Below are 14,106 nucleotides of genomic sequence, written 5' to 3'. Positions count from 1 at the left end.
TTGACTGTCACGCTAAGACTGTGACGTCGGGATGGCGGGTTGCCACAAATTGAGTGGCGAGGTTCACTAGATCATGTTCCCAGTAGAGTGATTTCTTTCTTGAAGGCCCGGCGGATGGTTGGGAAGGGTTGTCTTTCCTATTTGTCCTTTATGAGGGATGTCAGTACAGAGACCCCTGCTATTGACTTTGTTCCGGCGGTGCAAAATTTACTGAATGTGTTTCCTGCAGACCTACCAGGCATGCCTTCGGAAAGGAATATTGACTTTGGTATTAATTTGGTGTCGGGCACTCATCCCATTTTTATTCCACCGTATTGTATGGCACCTGTGCAGTAGAAGGAATTGAAGGAGCAGCTACAGGAACTCTTGGATAAGGGGTTTATTCGGCCTTGTGTGTCACCTTGGGGTGCACCAATTCTATTTGTGAAAAAAAAGGATGGCACTATGAGAATGTGCATTGATTACAGGCAGTTGTGCAAAGTCACAATCAAGAACAAGTATCCTTTGCCTTGTATTGATAATCTATTTAACCAGCTTCAGGGAGCGAGGGTGTTCTCCAAGATTGATCTGATGTGTGGTTATCACCAACTGAACAATAGGGACTCGGACATTCTTAAGACAACTTTCAGCACCTGTTATGGTAATTATGAGTTCCTTGTGATGTCTTTGGGATTGACAAATGCCCCAGCAGCGTTCATGCATTTGATGAACAGCGTGTTCCAGCCTTATCTCGATTCGTTCATTATTGAGTTCATTGATTATATCCTGGTATACTCTCGTAGCAAGGAGGAACCCGCCCAATAGTTGAGGGATGAATTGCAAAGATTGAGGGAGGAGAAACTTTATGCTATGTTCTCCAAGTTTTCAGTTTAGTGGAGTTCTTGGGACACGTGGTGTCCATTGAGGGTATTCAGATAGATCCGAAGAAGATAGAGGCGGTTCAGATTTGGCCCCGACCGTCCTCAACTATAGAGATTCAGAGCTTCCTTATTTTGGCTGGTTATTATCATCGATTTATTCAGGGTTTCTCGTCTACTGCACCGCCCTTGTCCAAATTGACCCAAAAGGGTGCCCCTTTCAGGTGGTCGGATGAGTGTGAGGAGAGCTTTCAGAAGCTCAAGACTGCCTTGACCACAACACTAGTTCTAGTTTTACCATCAGCTTTTGGTTCTTATACCATATATTTTAATGTTGATTGGTATTGCGTGTATTTAGATGCAGGAGGGTAGAGTGATTGCTTATGCTTCGCATCAGTTGAAGCCCCATGAGAAGAACTACCCCGTTCATGATTTGGAGTTGGTTATCATTGTTCACGCGTTGAAGATTTGGAGGCATTATCTCTATGGTGTGTCTTGTGAAGTATTTATTGATCATCGTAGCCTCCATCACTTGTTCAAGCAGAAGAATCTCAATCTAAGGCAGCGGAGATGGGTTAAGCTGCTAAAGGACTATGATAATACCATTTGTACCATTCGAAAAAGGCCAATGTGGTGGCCGATGCCTTGAGTGGAAAGGCAATGAGTATGGGTAGTCTTGCATTAATATCTGTTGGTGAGAGACCTCTTGTATTTGATGTTCATACCTTGGCCAACCGGTTCGTGAGATTGAATACTGCGGAGCCCAGTCGGGTTCTAGCTTGTGTAGTTTCTCGGTCTTCCTTGTTTGATCGCATCAGAGAGCACCAGTATGATGATCCTCATTTGCTTGTTCTCAAGGACAGGGTTCAGCACGGTATGCTAGAGATGTGATGATTGGTGATGATGGGGTATTAAGGATGCAGGGCCGGATATGTGTGCCCAATGTGGATGGGCTACAAGGAGATGATTCTTGAGGAGACCCACAGCTCGCGGTATTCCTTATATCTGGGTGTTGTGAAGATGTATCAGGATATGAGAAAGCACTATTGGTGGAGGAGGATGAAGAAAGATATAGTTGGGTTTGTAGCTCAATGTCTCAACTGTCAGTAGCTAAAATATGAGGATCGGAGACCGGGTGGATTGCTTTAGAGGTTAGAGATACCGGAGTGGAAGTAGGAGCGGATCACCATGGATTTCGTAGTTGGGCTCCCACGGACTTCGACGAAGTTCGATGCTATTTGGGTGATTGACGATCGGCTGACCAAGTTCGCGCACTTCATTCCAGTTGGTACTACTTATTCTTCAGAGTGATTGGCTAAGATTACATCAGAGAGATTGTTCTACATCATCTGGTGCCAGTTTCCATTATTTCAGATAGGGGCACGCAGTTCACATCGCAGTTTTAGAGAGCCGTGCAGCGAGAGTTGGCCATTGAGGTTGAGTTGGGCACAACATTTTACCCTCAGACGGACGGACAGTCCGAGCGCACTATCCAGATATTGGAGGACATGATACGCGCTTGTGTCATTGATTTTGGGGGATCATGGGACCAGTTTCTGCCGTTCGCGGAGTTTTCTTACAACAACCGTTACCAGTCGAGCATTCAGACGGCTCCGTACGAGGCTTTATATGGGAGGCGGTGTAGATCTCCGCTGGGTTGGTTTGAGTTGGGTGAGGCTAGGCTTTTGGGTACAGACTTGGATCAGGATGCTTTGGATAAGGTGAAATTGATTCAGGAGCGGCTTCGCACGGCGCAGTCGAGACAGAAGAGTTATGCTGACAGGAAGGTCCGTTATGTGTCTTACATGGTCGGGGAGAAGGTTTTGTTGCAGGTTTCGCCCATAAAGGGTGTTATGAGAATTGGGAAGAAGGGAAAGTTGAGCCCTCGGTGCATTGGGCCATTTGAGATGCTTCGGAGGATTCGGGAGGTGGCCTACGAGCTTGCTTTACCACACAGCTTATCAACTGTGCATCCAGTATTTCATGTTTCTATGCTTCAAAAGTATATCGGCGATCCGTCTCATAATTTGGATTTTAGCACGGTCTAGTTGGATGGTGATTTGACTTATGATGTGGAGCCGTTGGCCATTTTGGGGTGGCAGGTTCGAAAGTTTAGGTCTAAGGATATTGCTTCAGTGAAAGTGCAGTGGAGAGGTCAGTCCGTGGAGGAGGCTACTTGGGAGACCGAGAGGGAGATGCGGAGAAGATATCCACACCTATTTGAGACTCCAGGTATGTTTCTAAATCCGTTTGAGGACGAACGTTTTGTTTAAGAGGGGGAGAATGTAACGATCCGGCCGGTCGTTTTGAGATCTAGCCGTGTTCCCCCATTTTCCTGCTTCTATTGTGTTCTACAGCTGTATTATGACTTACCGGGTTAGTTGGTTTAGGTCTGAAGTGATTTCGGAGTGAATTGAGACACTTAGTCTCTTAATTGGAAGTTTAAGTTGGAAAAGTCGACTGGATGTCAACTCATGTGTAAACGACCTCGGAGTTGAATTTTGATGGTTCCGTTAGGTGATTTTGGACTTAGGTGTGGGTCCGAAATGTGATTTGGGACTTAGGTGCGGGTCTGGAATGTGATTTGGAGGTCCGTAGTAGAATTAGGCTGGAATTGGGGAAAGTTGGAATTTTGGCGAATTTGGCTGGCAGTGGAAATTTGAATATCGTGGTCGGATTTGATTTTCGGGAATTAGAGTAGGTTCGTGGTGTCATGTATGACTTGTGTGCAAAATTTTAGGTTAATCTGATGTGGTTTGATAGGTTTCGGCGTCGTTTGTGGTAATTGGAAGTTTAAAAGTTCATTAGGCTTGAATCCGTGCTTTTGATGTTGTTTGAGGTGGTTTGCGGGTTCGACTAAGTTTGTATCAGGTTATAAGACTTGTTGGTACCTTTGGTTGTGGTCATTAGGACCTCAGGTTGATTTCGGGTAGTTAACGGATCAAGTTTGGAGTTTGAATACTTGCTGAAGTTGGCATGTTTTTGGTATACTAGCACCTACGAAGAGATTGCCGCAGGTGCGACGCTGCAGGTGCGGTGGGTTTGGCGCTGAAGCGGAGGTGAGTTGGCTTGGAGAAAATCGTAGGTGCGAATAGGTGTGCGCATCTACGAGCCCGCAGAAGCTGGTACTTGATCACATAAGGGAAAGAGATGAGGATTGGCAGAGGTTGCAGGTGCAAGGTCTTTTCCGCACCTGCGAGGTTGCAGAAGCGGATAAGAAGCGCAAATGCGGATATGGGCACTTAAGTGATTTTTCCGCAGATGCGGATATTTTTGCGCAAAAGCAGCTCTGCAGGTGCGCATATTGAGCCGCAGGTGCGAAAAGCCTCAGCAGAACCTATAAATAGAAGACTTCGAGATTTTTCACCATTTTCATCATTTTTTAGCTCGGATCTTTGCGATTTTGAGAGGGATTTCTATGTAATCACAAAGGTAAGTTCCTTGTGCCTATTTATCTTCAAATATGGTGTTTCCCCACTGATTTTACTCCTAATTAGTGAGATTTTGAAGTAAAATTTGGGAGTTAGGGCTTAAGAATTAGAGAGTGAATTTTGGGGATTTGGATGACCAAATGGTGTCGGATTCTAATGAATTAAGTATGGTTAGTCTTGTAAGTGAATGGTCTTTCGGGTTTTGTGCCTTTTGATGGATTTTGAGACGTTGGCACGGGGGCCGGGTTGGAGCCGATTTCAGATTTTGGCTCTAATTTAGCAGTTATCTTGTGGAATTTATCCCTTTAGCCTATATTAATTGTATTGTACTGTTTGTGGCTAGATTCGTGACAGTCGGAGGCCAACTCGCGAGACAAGGGCATTTTGGAGTAGAGTTTAGCTCGGATTGAAGTAAGTAACAGTTATAAATCTAGTCCTGAGGGTATGAACCCCTGGATATTGTGTTGTGGGACTATTTTGGAGGTGATGCACATACTAGGTGATGGGCGCGTGGGCGTGCACTGAAGGGAATGTGACTTGGTCCGTCCCGTGAGACTGTAAAGTCGGTTCTCTCTGTTTTATGGAAATTTGACTGTAATTCATGTTAGAAATCTTGTTTAGGCCTTATGATATCACTATTGGGACCCGTTGAGGTCCTGTACTTGCTGAATTAACTGTTATTTGCTGTTTTGTTCTCAGTCATGATATTACATGCATATCATACCTCCGTCTCTTCTTGTTTATTGATGATAAATGTTATTATCTCTATTCGGGCTGATTTATATGATTTCTGAGAGCCCGAGGGACTCGAGAGGTTGGTGGCTGAGATAGGGTCTGAGTGTCGAGCTGTGAGTTATGTGACTGTATATGGATCGGGTTGCACACCGCAACAAGCCTCAAGGCTATATATATGTTTATTGGATCGGGTTGCACGCCGCGACGAGCCTTAGGGCTATTTATTTATATTCGATCGGGTTGCACGCCGCAATGAGCCTTATGGATATTTATATATTGGATCGGGCTGCACGCCATAGCGAATATAGCGCTTGGGATGAAGGAGCCCCTCCGGACTCAGTACACCCCGAGTGAGCGTGGTACCTATTGAGTATGAGTATTGATGGCTGAGAGCCGGGTGTTTGAACTGTGGATATGAGTTGAGCGACTGTTCCCTTGAGAGGCTGTACTTGCTTTCATTTGTTGTTGCACTTAGTAGAAATCTGTCATTGTTGTGCAAATTTCTGGAAGATTTTATATCTGATTTACCTGAGCTCGAACTGTTTTGACTTAAACTGCCAGATTTGAAAGCATGTCTATTCTTTACTGAAATTTTCTGAAATGAACTGTAATTGCATAGCTCGTCACTGCTTCTAAGTTCCTTATCTATTCTGTTACTTACTGAGTTGGTTGTACTGATGCTATACTCTGTACTTCATGTGCAGATCCAGGTGAGAAAGGTCGCAAAGGGTGTTGATCTCGTGCGTGGTTGACTATCAGAGACTTACGAGGTAGTTGCCGGAGTCTGCAGTCCTTGTCTCTCCTTTCTTGTTATCTTTTCTTTTCTGTTTTGGCATTTGGCACAGACTATTGTAAACTCTGGTTCTAGACTGGTTGTAGATGCTCATGACTTAGTGAAACCCCGAGGTCAGGCTATTATTCCGCACATATATTTCGAATTTACCCCGTTGTTATGTAAACTCCGGTTATTTTTAAATGTCTTAACTCATTTATGTTAAATGTTGAGATTGTTTTGAAAATGACAGCTTGCCTAGTACCACGATAGGTGCCATCACAACGTGTTACGTATTTGGGTTGTGACAGTTTGTGCGCCCAAATACATCAATTTTGTAAGGCGTTTACTATAGCAACTGGCCAGTAGTTCACACAAAGTCAATTGCCTTTTAAGAAACATCAAATGCGTATAGGTTATTTGTAACGACCCAATAGGTCATTTTGAGTACTAGCCCTTTTCTCCGTGTTGGACCTCTCGTAGATTCATTAGATGTTACATGACTTGCGTGCGTGGTGGGTGTTGTTTTTGAAAAGTTATTACGTGAAATTTCAAAGAAAATGTGATTTTTGACTTTAAAAACAACTTTCAGTTAACCACGGTCTACGTTCTTAGTAAACGACCTCGGATCGATGTTTTGGCGATTCAGACAGGTTCATATAATATTTTTGGACTTGTACGCAGGTTAGGTTAGGGTCCAGGGTGACTCGGGCGCGTTTCGGCGCATTTTGTGAAAAATTGTAAAAAATGAGTTTTCAAATTGAAATCTTGACTTTTAGTGATAGATTCATATTATTTGATGTTATTTTGATTAATTGAGGTAGCGAGAAAGTTTATATGATGCTATCACACTTTTGTGCATGTTCATTTGGAGCCCGAGGGGCTCGGAGTAAGTTTTGGATTCGTTTAAGGTCAGTTTTGGACATAGAGAACTGCTGGTTTTTCTTCTGGTGCATAGTGTTTCGCGATTGCGAAGAGGAAAATTTTGGACTGGGGCTGGTACACTACACAAATGCAAGAGGTAGATCACGAACGCAAGGGCCTGGGGATTGCCCTTCGCGAACGTGAATGGCCTCACTCGAACATGTAGCTTTGGTTGGCTAGGGAGAAGACAGGGAATCCTTCATCGTGAACGCAACCAGTAGGTCGCGAACACAGAGGCTTGGGTGAGCATGCCTTCATGAACGCGATACGGACTTCGCGAACGCGAAGGCCAATAGGCCATTTCTCTTTGCGAACGCGGTAGGTTCTTCGCGAACGAAAGAACACCTGACGCCTAGTTATTTTGAGGAGATTTTCATCCCAATTTCATTAGTTAGTAAATTTTAACTAGTTTTGATGTATTTCCATAATCACTCACTGATTTTTAACCTTAATCTATGAATTTCATGGTAGAAATTAGGTGTTTTGGGTAGAAATTAGGGATATTATTAAATTGAGATTTAGACCTCAAATTGAGGTCAGATTTCTAAACAAATCACATAACCGGGCTCGGCAGTGAATCAGTAATCGGATTTTGGTCTGTATCTCAGGTTTTGACCAAGCGGGGCTAGGGATTTTGTTGACTTTTTTGGATTTCATTAAAGATTGAATCTTTTTCATCTGTGGGTAGTTTCAAAAGTTTATTTTGACTTATTTATACTATATTTTGCTAGATTTGGTTGGTTTGGAGGCTAATTTAAAAGGAAATGTCGTGGTTGATTATTGATTTGGTTGCAGGAAGTGGTAAGTATCGTGGTTAACCTTGACTTGAAGGAATTAGGACTTGATTAGTTTAAATGCTACTCTATTTGTGTGTTGGGACGGCGTATATGCAAATTGACGAGTGTATATACGTAGTCATTGGTAAAGCATGCGGGTAGGAATATTTATTTATTTATTTCAATTATTTCATGCTGTTATTAGTTGTTAAATGCTTTAATTGTTACTTACCCTTACTTGTTAAATTCATGCCTTTATCCGTTGCATGCCTTAATTGCTAATTGTTTTCATGTATCTGTGCCTTTATTTATTGATTGTATTTACTTGCTTTATGAATTTTTGTGTTGTGAGATAGCTCTGATTTTTTTCGCTTTATGTCCTTAATTATGTAATTCCCTTATTGAGTTTTATCTTGAGATATGCCATAGTTGGTTGTAGTTTATTCGTTTAATTTAATTTGTTTGGGATCGGATTGCACGCCATAACGGATATGTGTATTATTGTGTGGGATAGGGTTACACACTGCAACGAATATCTGCATCTGGAGACTTGAGGTAGAGCTGCATGGTGATCGCAGTCCCTGTAGTCCCCTTCCTTGTCTAGTTTTATTATTTATTTTGTTTCAAATAATTGTATTTTCATTCAAACATTGGTCGTATCACTTCTAGTATGCTCATATACTGGTGACACTAGATTTCGGCATTTGACTAATCAGCGTTTGGAGTTATTATATTTATTTTGAAATTTTACAGCTTTATTACTCATTAAACTAATTTCAAATTAGTTTTAAAATGAATAGCTATGAACTAATGTTGGCTTGACTAGCAAGTGGACGTTAGGCACCCTCACAGTTCCGCAGTTGGGATTTCGGATCTTGACATCATTATCGGAGACGGAGATAAGATGTTAAGTTTATGAATTTTCGTTCATAGAAAAGGCAGCTTACTTGGCTCAGGATAAATTATTTATACATGTTAAGTGAATTTTTTTTAACAAAAATATAGCGTGTGTCCAAGAGACTCGGTGGGTTGGATCGAGGGCGAGGAATGCAGACGAGTATAAGCTATGGTACTCTGGAGTCCTGAAGGGTAAGAATGGTGTAGGCATTTTGGTTGATAGGGAACTTAGAGAGTCTGTGGTAGAGGTTAGGCGGGTGAATGATAGGTTAATGTCTATTAAGTTGGTGGTTGGAGAGTGCACCCTAAATGTTGTTAGTGCGTATGCACCGCAAGCACGCTTGGATGAGGAGGTCAAGAGGCGCTTCTCGAAGGGGTTAGATGATATTGTGCGTAGTATTCCACCTGCTGAGAGGTTATTTCTAGTAGGGGATTTTAATGGTCATATTGGGTCGACTGCAGGCCGTTATGGCGAGGTGCATGGTGGCTTTGGTTTTGGGGATATGAACGTAGGAGGAACTTCGCTGTTGGATTTCGCTAGGGCATTTGAGCTGGTGATTGCTAACTCTAGTTTCCAAAGAGAGAGGAACATTTGGTTACTTTTCAGAGCACGGTAGAAAAGACTTAGATTGACTATATGCTCCTTAGGAGGTGTGACAGAGGGTTGTGTAAGGATCACAAGGTTATCCCGGGTGAGACCCTCGCGACGCAGCATACGGTCGACGGAGGATCAGGTGGGGAGCCTTGAAAAAGGATAAAGCTCAGGAGTTGGAAGGGAGGCTAAAGCCGTGGGAGCTTGGAAGAGCAGTGGGGACGCGAATGTTATGTGGTAGACCACGACGGATTATATACGGGAGGAAGCGAGAGAGATGTTGGGAGTCTCTAAGGGTTTCGCTGGCGGGCACAAAGGCGACTGATGGTGGAATGAAGCGGTCCAAGGTAAAGTAGAAGCGAAGAAGGTGGTGTACCTGAAGTTAGTAGGGAGCACATGCGAGGTTGAGAGGAGTGCGAACAGGGAGAGGTATAAAGTAGCTAGGAAGGAGGCAAAAATAGCGGTCACGGAGGCTAAGACTGCGGCTTTTAGTCGTCTGTACGAGGATCTAGGGGCCAAAGGCAGGGAGAAGAAATAATTCCGGCTGGTTAGGCGAGGGAGAGGAAGGCGCAAGATCTGGATCAAGTGAGGTGCATCAAAGATGAGGACGGTAGAGTATTGATGGGAGAGGCCCAGATTAAGCGAAGATAGCAGACTTACTTTCATAAACTTCTGAATAAAGAAGGGGACGAGGATATTTTGCTAGGCGAGTTGGGGCGTTCTGAAAGCCACCACGATTTTGGGTACTGTAGGTGCATCAAGGTTAGGGAGGTCGTGGGAGCTATGCAAAAAATGAGCAGGGGCGGAGCTACCGGGCCTAACGAGATTTCGGTAGAATTTTAGAGGTGTGTGGGTAGAGCAGGTCTGGAGTGGCTGACAGGGTTGTTTAATGTTATTTTCAGGACGAAGAGGATGCCGGATGAGTGGAGGTGGAGTACGGTGGTTCCGTTGTACAAGAACAAAGGTGACATCCAGTGTTACAACAATTATAGGGGTATCAAACTATTGAGTCATACCATGAAAGTGTGGGAGAGGGTAGTAGAAGCGAGGGTGAGGAGGACGGTGTCGGTATCAGACTACCAGTTCATGTTCATGCGGGCCGTTCTACTACGAAAGATATCCACCTTATTAGGAGGTTGGTGGAACAGTAAAGGGATAGGAAGAAGGATCTGCACGTAGTGTTTATTGATCTGGAGAAAGCATATGACAAGGTTCCTAAAGTGGTTCTTTAGAGATGCCTAGAGGCTAAAGGTGTTCCGGTTGCTTACATTAGGGCGATTAAGGAAATGTATGATGGAGCTAAGACTCGGGTTAGGACAGTGGGAGGTGACTCCGAGCATTTTCTGGTTGTTATGAGGTTACACCAAGGATCTGCGCTCAGCCCATTCCTGTTTGCTCTGGTGATGGATGCATTGACACACCATGTTCAAGGAGAGGTGCCATGGTGTATGTTATTCGATGATGACATTGTTCTGATTGACGAGATACGGAGTGGCATTAACGAGAGGCTGGAGGTTTGGAGACAGGCCCTAAAGTCAAAGGATTTCAAGTTGAGCAGGACGAAGACAGAATACCTTGAGTGTAAGTTCAGTGCCAAGCCGAGGGAAGAGGGCATGAACGTGAGGCTTGGATCGCAGGTCATTTCCAATAGAGGTAGTTTCAAGTACCTTGGGTCAGTTATCCATGGGGATGGGGAGATCTACGAGGATGTCACACACCGTATAGGGGTGTGTGGACGAAATGGAGGTTAGCATCTGGAGTCCTGTGTGACAATAAAGTGCCTCTGCTACTCAAAGGTATGTTTTATAGAGCGGTGGTTAGGCAAGACATGTTGTACGGGGCTGAGTGTTGGCCAGTTAAGAACTCACATACCTAAAAGATGAAAGTAGCAGAAATGAGGATGCTGAGGTGGATGTGCGGGCACACTAGGATGGATAAGATTAGGAATGAAGATATTCAGGAGAAGGTGGGCGTGGCTCCTATTGATGACAAGATGCGGGAAGCGAGACTCAGATGGTTTGGGCATGTTCAGAGGAGGAGCTTGGATGCCCCAGTAAGGAGGTGCGAACGGTGTTGTTGGTGGATACTAGGAGAGGTAAAGGGCGGCCTAAGAAGTATTGGGGAGAGGTGATCAGGCGGAAAATGGCGAAACTACAGATCTCCGAGGACATGGCACTCGATAGGAAGCTGTAGAGGTCGAGCATTAAGGTTGTTAGTTAGGAGGTAGTTGAGCATATTTAGTCTTCCAATGTGAGGTTAGGCTGATAGGATTTAGTCTTAGGCTGCTAGTGGTCAGAGCTATGTTTACACTACTCTTCCGTTTTCATAGTGCCGTGCATTATTTACTGGTCATTATTTCTGCCTTTCATCTATTCACTGGTTCTTATGTTGTGTTATTATTTCTATGATGGTACTGATATATTTTCTCTTTTTGTCTTTTGGTCTTCTTGAGCCGAGGGTCTATTGGAAACAGCCTCTCTACCCCATCGGGGTAGAGGTAAGGTCTGCGTACACACTACCCCCAGACCCCACTTGTGGGACTATACTAGGTCGCTGTTGTTGTTGTTGTTGTAAAACATATAATTTAAGCCAAAACTAATGGATTCTACCAATCCCATATATAGTAGACGACCATCGTCCTTGGTCATTACATTCGAAAAACGTGTTATCCATAATAAATTTGCCAATTCATAGAGATTGCAGAGAAGTCGCTCAATTGTTCAGAAGAGCAATTCCATCTACTACTAAGTAAAATCACACATTCTTTCTGCGTCTTACCGGTCAGAATCAGTAACATAGAAGAGTTTATTTTATTATAATATCCTCATAAGGAAAAACAAATAAAACACTGAAACAACATAAGACCTTCTATCCATAGTTTAAGACCATGAAGAAATAGATGACTAAAGACACGACGACAAACTATTCGACGACTAAATATCAAAGGATAATAATGGACTGACAAAAAGACTCGCACAAACAGACATCACTGAAAATCCCAAATAAAGCAAATGACAAACTCAAACAAAACTAGATAAAGTCTTCTCTGATGACAATTGATAATGGCCTCCAATTAATTCCAAATTAATCAGCTGCAGAGGTTTCCTCGTCGTCAAGGTCACCAACAACAGTCAAATCATTCATCACACAATGTTCTTCAGATGAAGATGGATGAAGAGCAATAGAATTGCCCGTTGTGCTACGATTCTGGATTTCTTGAATGATATCCAAAAGTTTCTCCAGTTTTTCCTTCTGTATCATCAACCTTTCAAATTCCTTATTGGAATTAGATTCAACTACATCAGAATAATGATTTTCACTATCATATAGTTTCTGTTTTAGAAACCTATCAGCTATAGCATTAAAATTATGAGGGGATCCATAAGTATATGGTTTTCCACTTGGGGAGAAGATAAGAAGACCAACTTCGGCCCCCGTCGTAATAGAAAGTTCATGTGCTCTTTTGAAAATGACTGCCTTGGTTTTTGCGAAAGCTGTTAAGTGTTCCACCATAGATTCTAGCGCCTTTATTTCTGCCTTTTGCCGGCTCAGACTCTTATTTTTTGCCATTGAAAAAGCGTTAAAGAAAGGAAAAAGAAGGTAGCTTGATAGTATTAGCGCTTGAGAAACTCTGAGGAGAAAGTCACTTTATTTATAGGCGGTAATATTCCTTTTACTCTGTTTTTTATTCCACTTTATTAATGAATTGCATATAATGTGATTTTCTTTTAGAGATTTACAATAGTCCAAAATACTATAATATGGTTATTCCCAATTTTAAAGGAACTAGAGTTATATTTAAATTTCAATCACATTAACATCTCTATTATTTATATTTTGGGCTAGAAAATTAGTTTGATTACCATGTTAAGTTAGATCTTTTATTTTTTGCGCAATAGGTAACTCCAACTAAAAGATTAGCTACTTATAGTTAGTTGTTTGATACTTTCTTAGATTTATGAAATATGTTCCTTTACTATTTTTCCATTTTTTGCATCATTTTTACCTTTTTACTTTTATTATCAAGATTCTATTGATATGTATGATGCTCACTGATAATAAATTAATAACTATAAAGCATATATTTGTTAGATTTCTCACCTAAACTATTGGATGTTCAAATAGTGAAAATTTTCATCTAATTATGCATTACTTGGTGGACATATAATGTCACAGCCCAATTTCTAATATAGCTCGTGATGATGCCCAACGTCGCCGTTAGGCAAGCCAACGATGAACCATCTAAATAATTATTTATTTTATTACTTTTTAAAATCATAAAATATATAATGTAATGAAATTTAATGCATTTGTAATCATAAGTACGTACAATATTAGTAAGACATAAAATAAAAGGTGACGACATTAAAGTAAAACTATTAACTTCGACTAAAATATTTAAAATCCGGTGTCACAAGTGCATGGGCCTTTACTAAGGAGAAAAATAATACAACATCTGTATAAAATGTGAATTAGACATGATAAAGTAAAAAAGTGTGATGGAGACTCTATGGACTGCGATACGTAGCATGGAATACAACTCACCATAAAGTCCCCTTAGCAGCTGCGCCTATGCGCCAAGATGACCATCAAATAAACCTGTTAGATCCTGCACATTTAGTGCAGAAGTGTAGCATGAGCACGTAAATCAATGCGACGTACCCAGTGAGTATCTAGCCTAACCCTAGAGAAGTAGTGACGAGGGGTCGACATCGACACTTACTGGTGGTTCAATAAATAAAATGCAGGAATTATAAGCAGGCATGAAATACAACATGATCAATAGAATAAGAAACAGTAGGTAACAAAATCCGTTAACGAAATATCATCAGTTTAACAATCCCCAAGTGCCACATGCGATCTCAACAAATAAGAACCATCAATTAAATATCCGACCTCGAGTCATAAAGACAATATCATGAAATTTCCAAGTTCAATCAAAAGGGTAATCTCGTGGGTATTTAGACTCCTGGGAATTTTACGCTTGAATTATGTCGAGGTCATTCAGCTGGATCCATATAGTTGTGTACATACACTGCCGAGGTCGTACGGCCCGATCCACGGATGTATCTCATATATACATGTACTGCCAAGACGTTCGGCCCGATCCCTCGGAAGAGAA

The 14,106-nt window shown here is 42.2% G+C and overlaps 1 protein-coding gene across 1 annotated transcript; it reads right to left on the bottom strand.

Annotated features, from left to right (window-relative positions):
* Positions 1 to 12,068: 12,068 nt before the first annotated feature.
* LOC109239466 (agamous-like MADS-box protein AGL29) lies at positions 12,069 to 12,554 on the bottom strand. The gene has a single exon (XM_019406036.1). It carries the CDS (start codon positions 12,552 to 12,554, stop codon positions 12,069 to 12,071), a length of 486 nt encoding a protein of 161 aa, XP_019261581.1.
* Positions 12,555 to 14,106: the final 1,552 nt, after the last annotated feature.

Source organism: Nicotiana attenuata, unplaced genomic scaffold (genome assembly GCF_001879085.1).
Source record: "Nicotiana attenuata strain UT unplaced genomic scaffold, NIATTr2, whole genome shotgun sequence".
Taxonomy (NCBI): domain Eukaryota; kingdom Viridiplantae; phylum Streptophyta; class Magnoliopsida; order Solanales; family Solanaceae; genus Nicotiana; species Nicotiana attenuata.
This window is presented reverse-complemented; position numbering and strand designations above follow the sequence as displayed.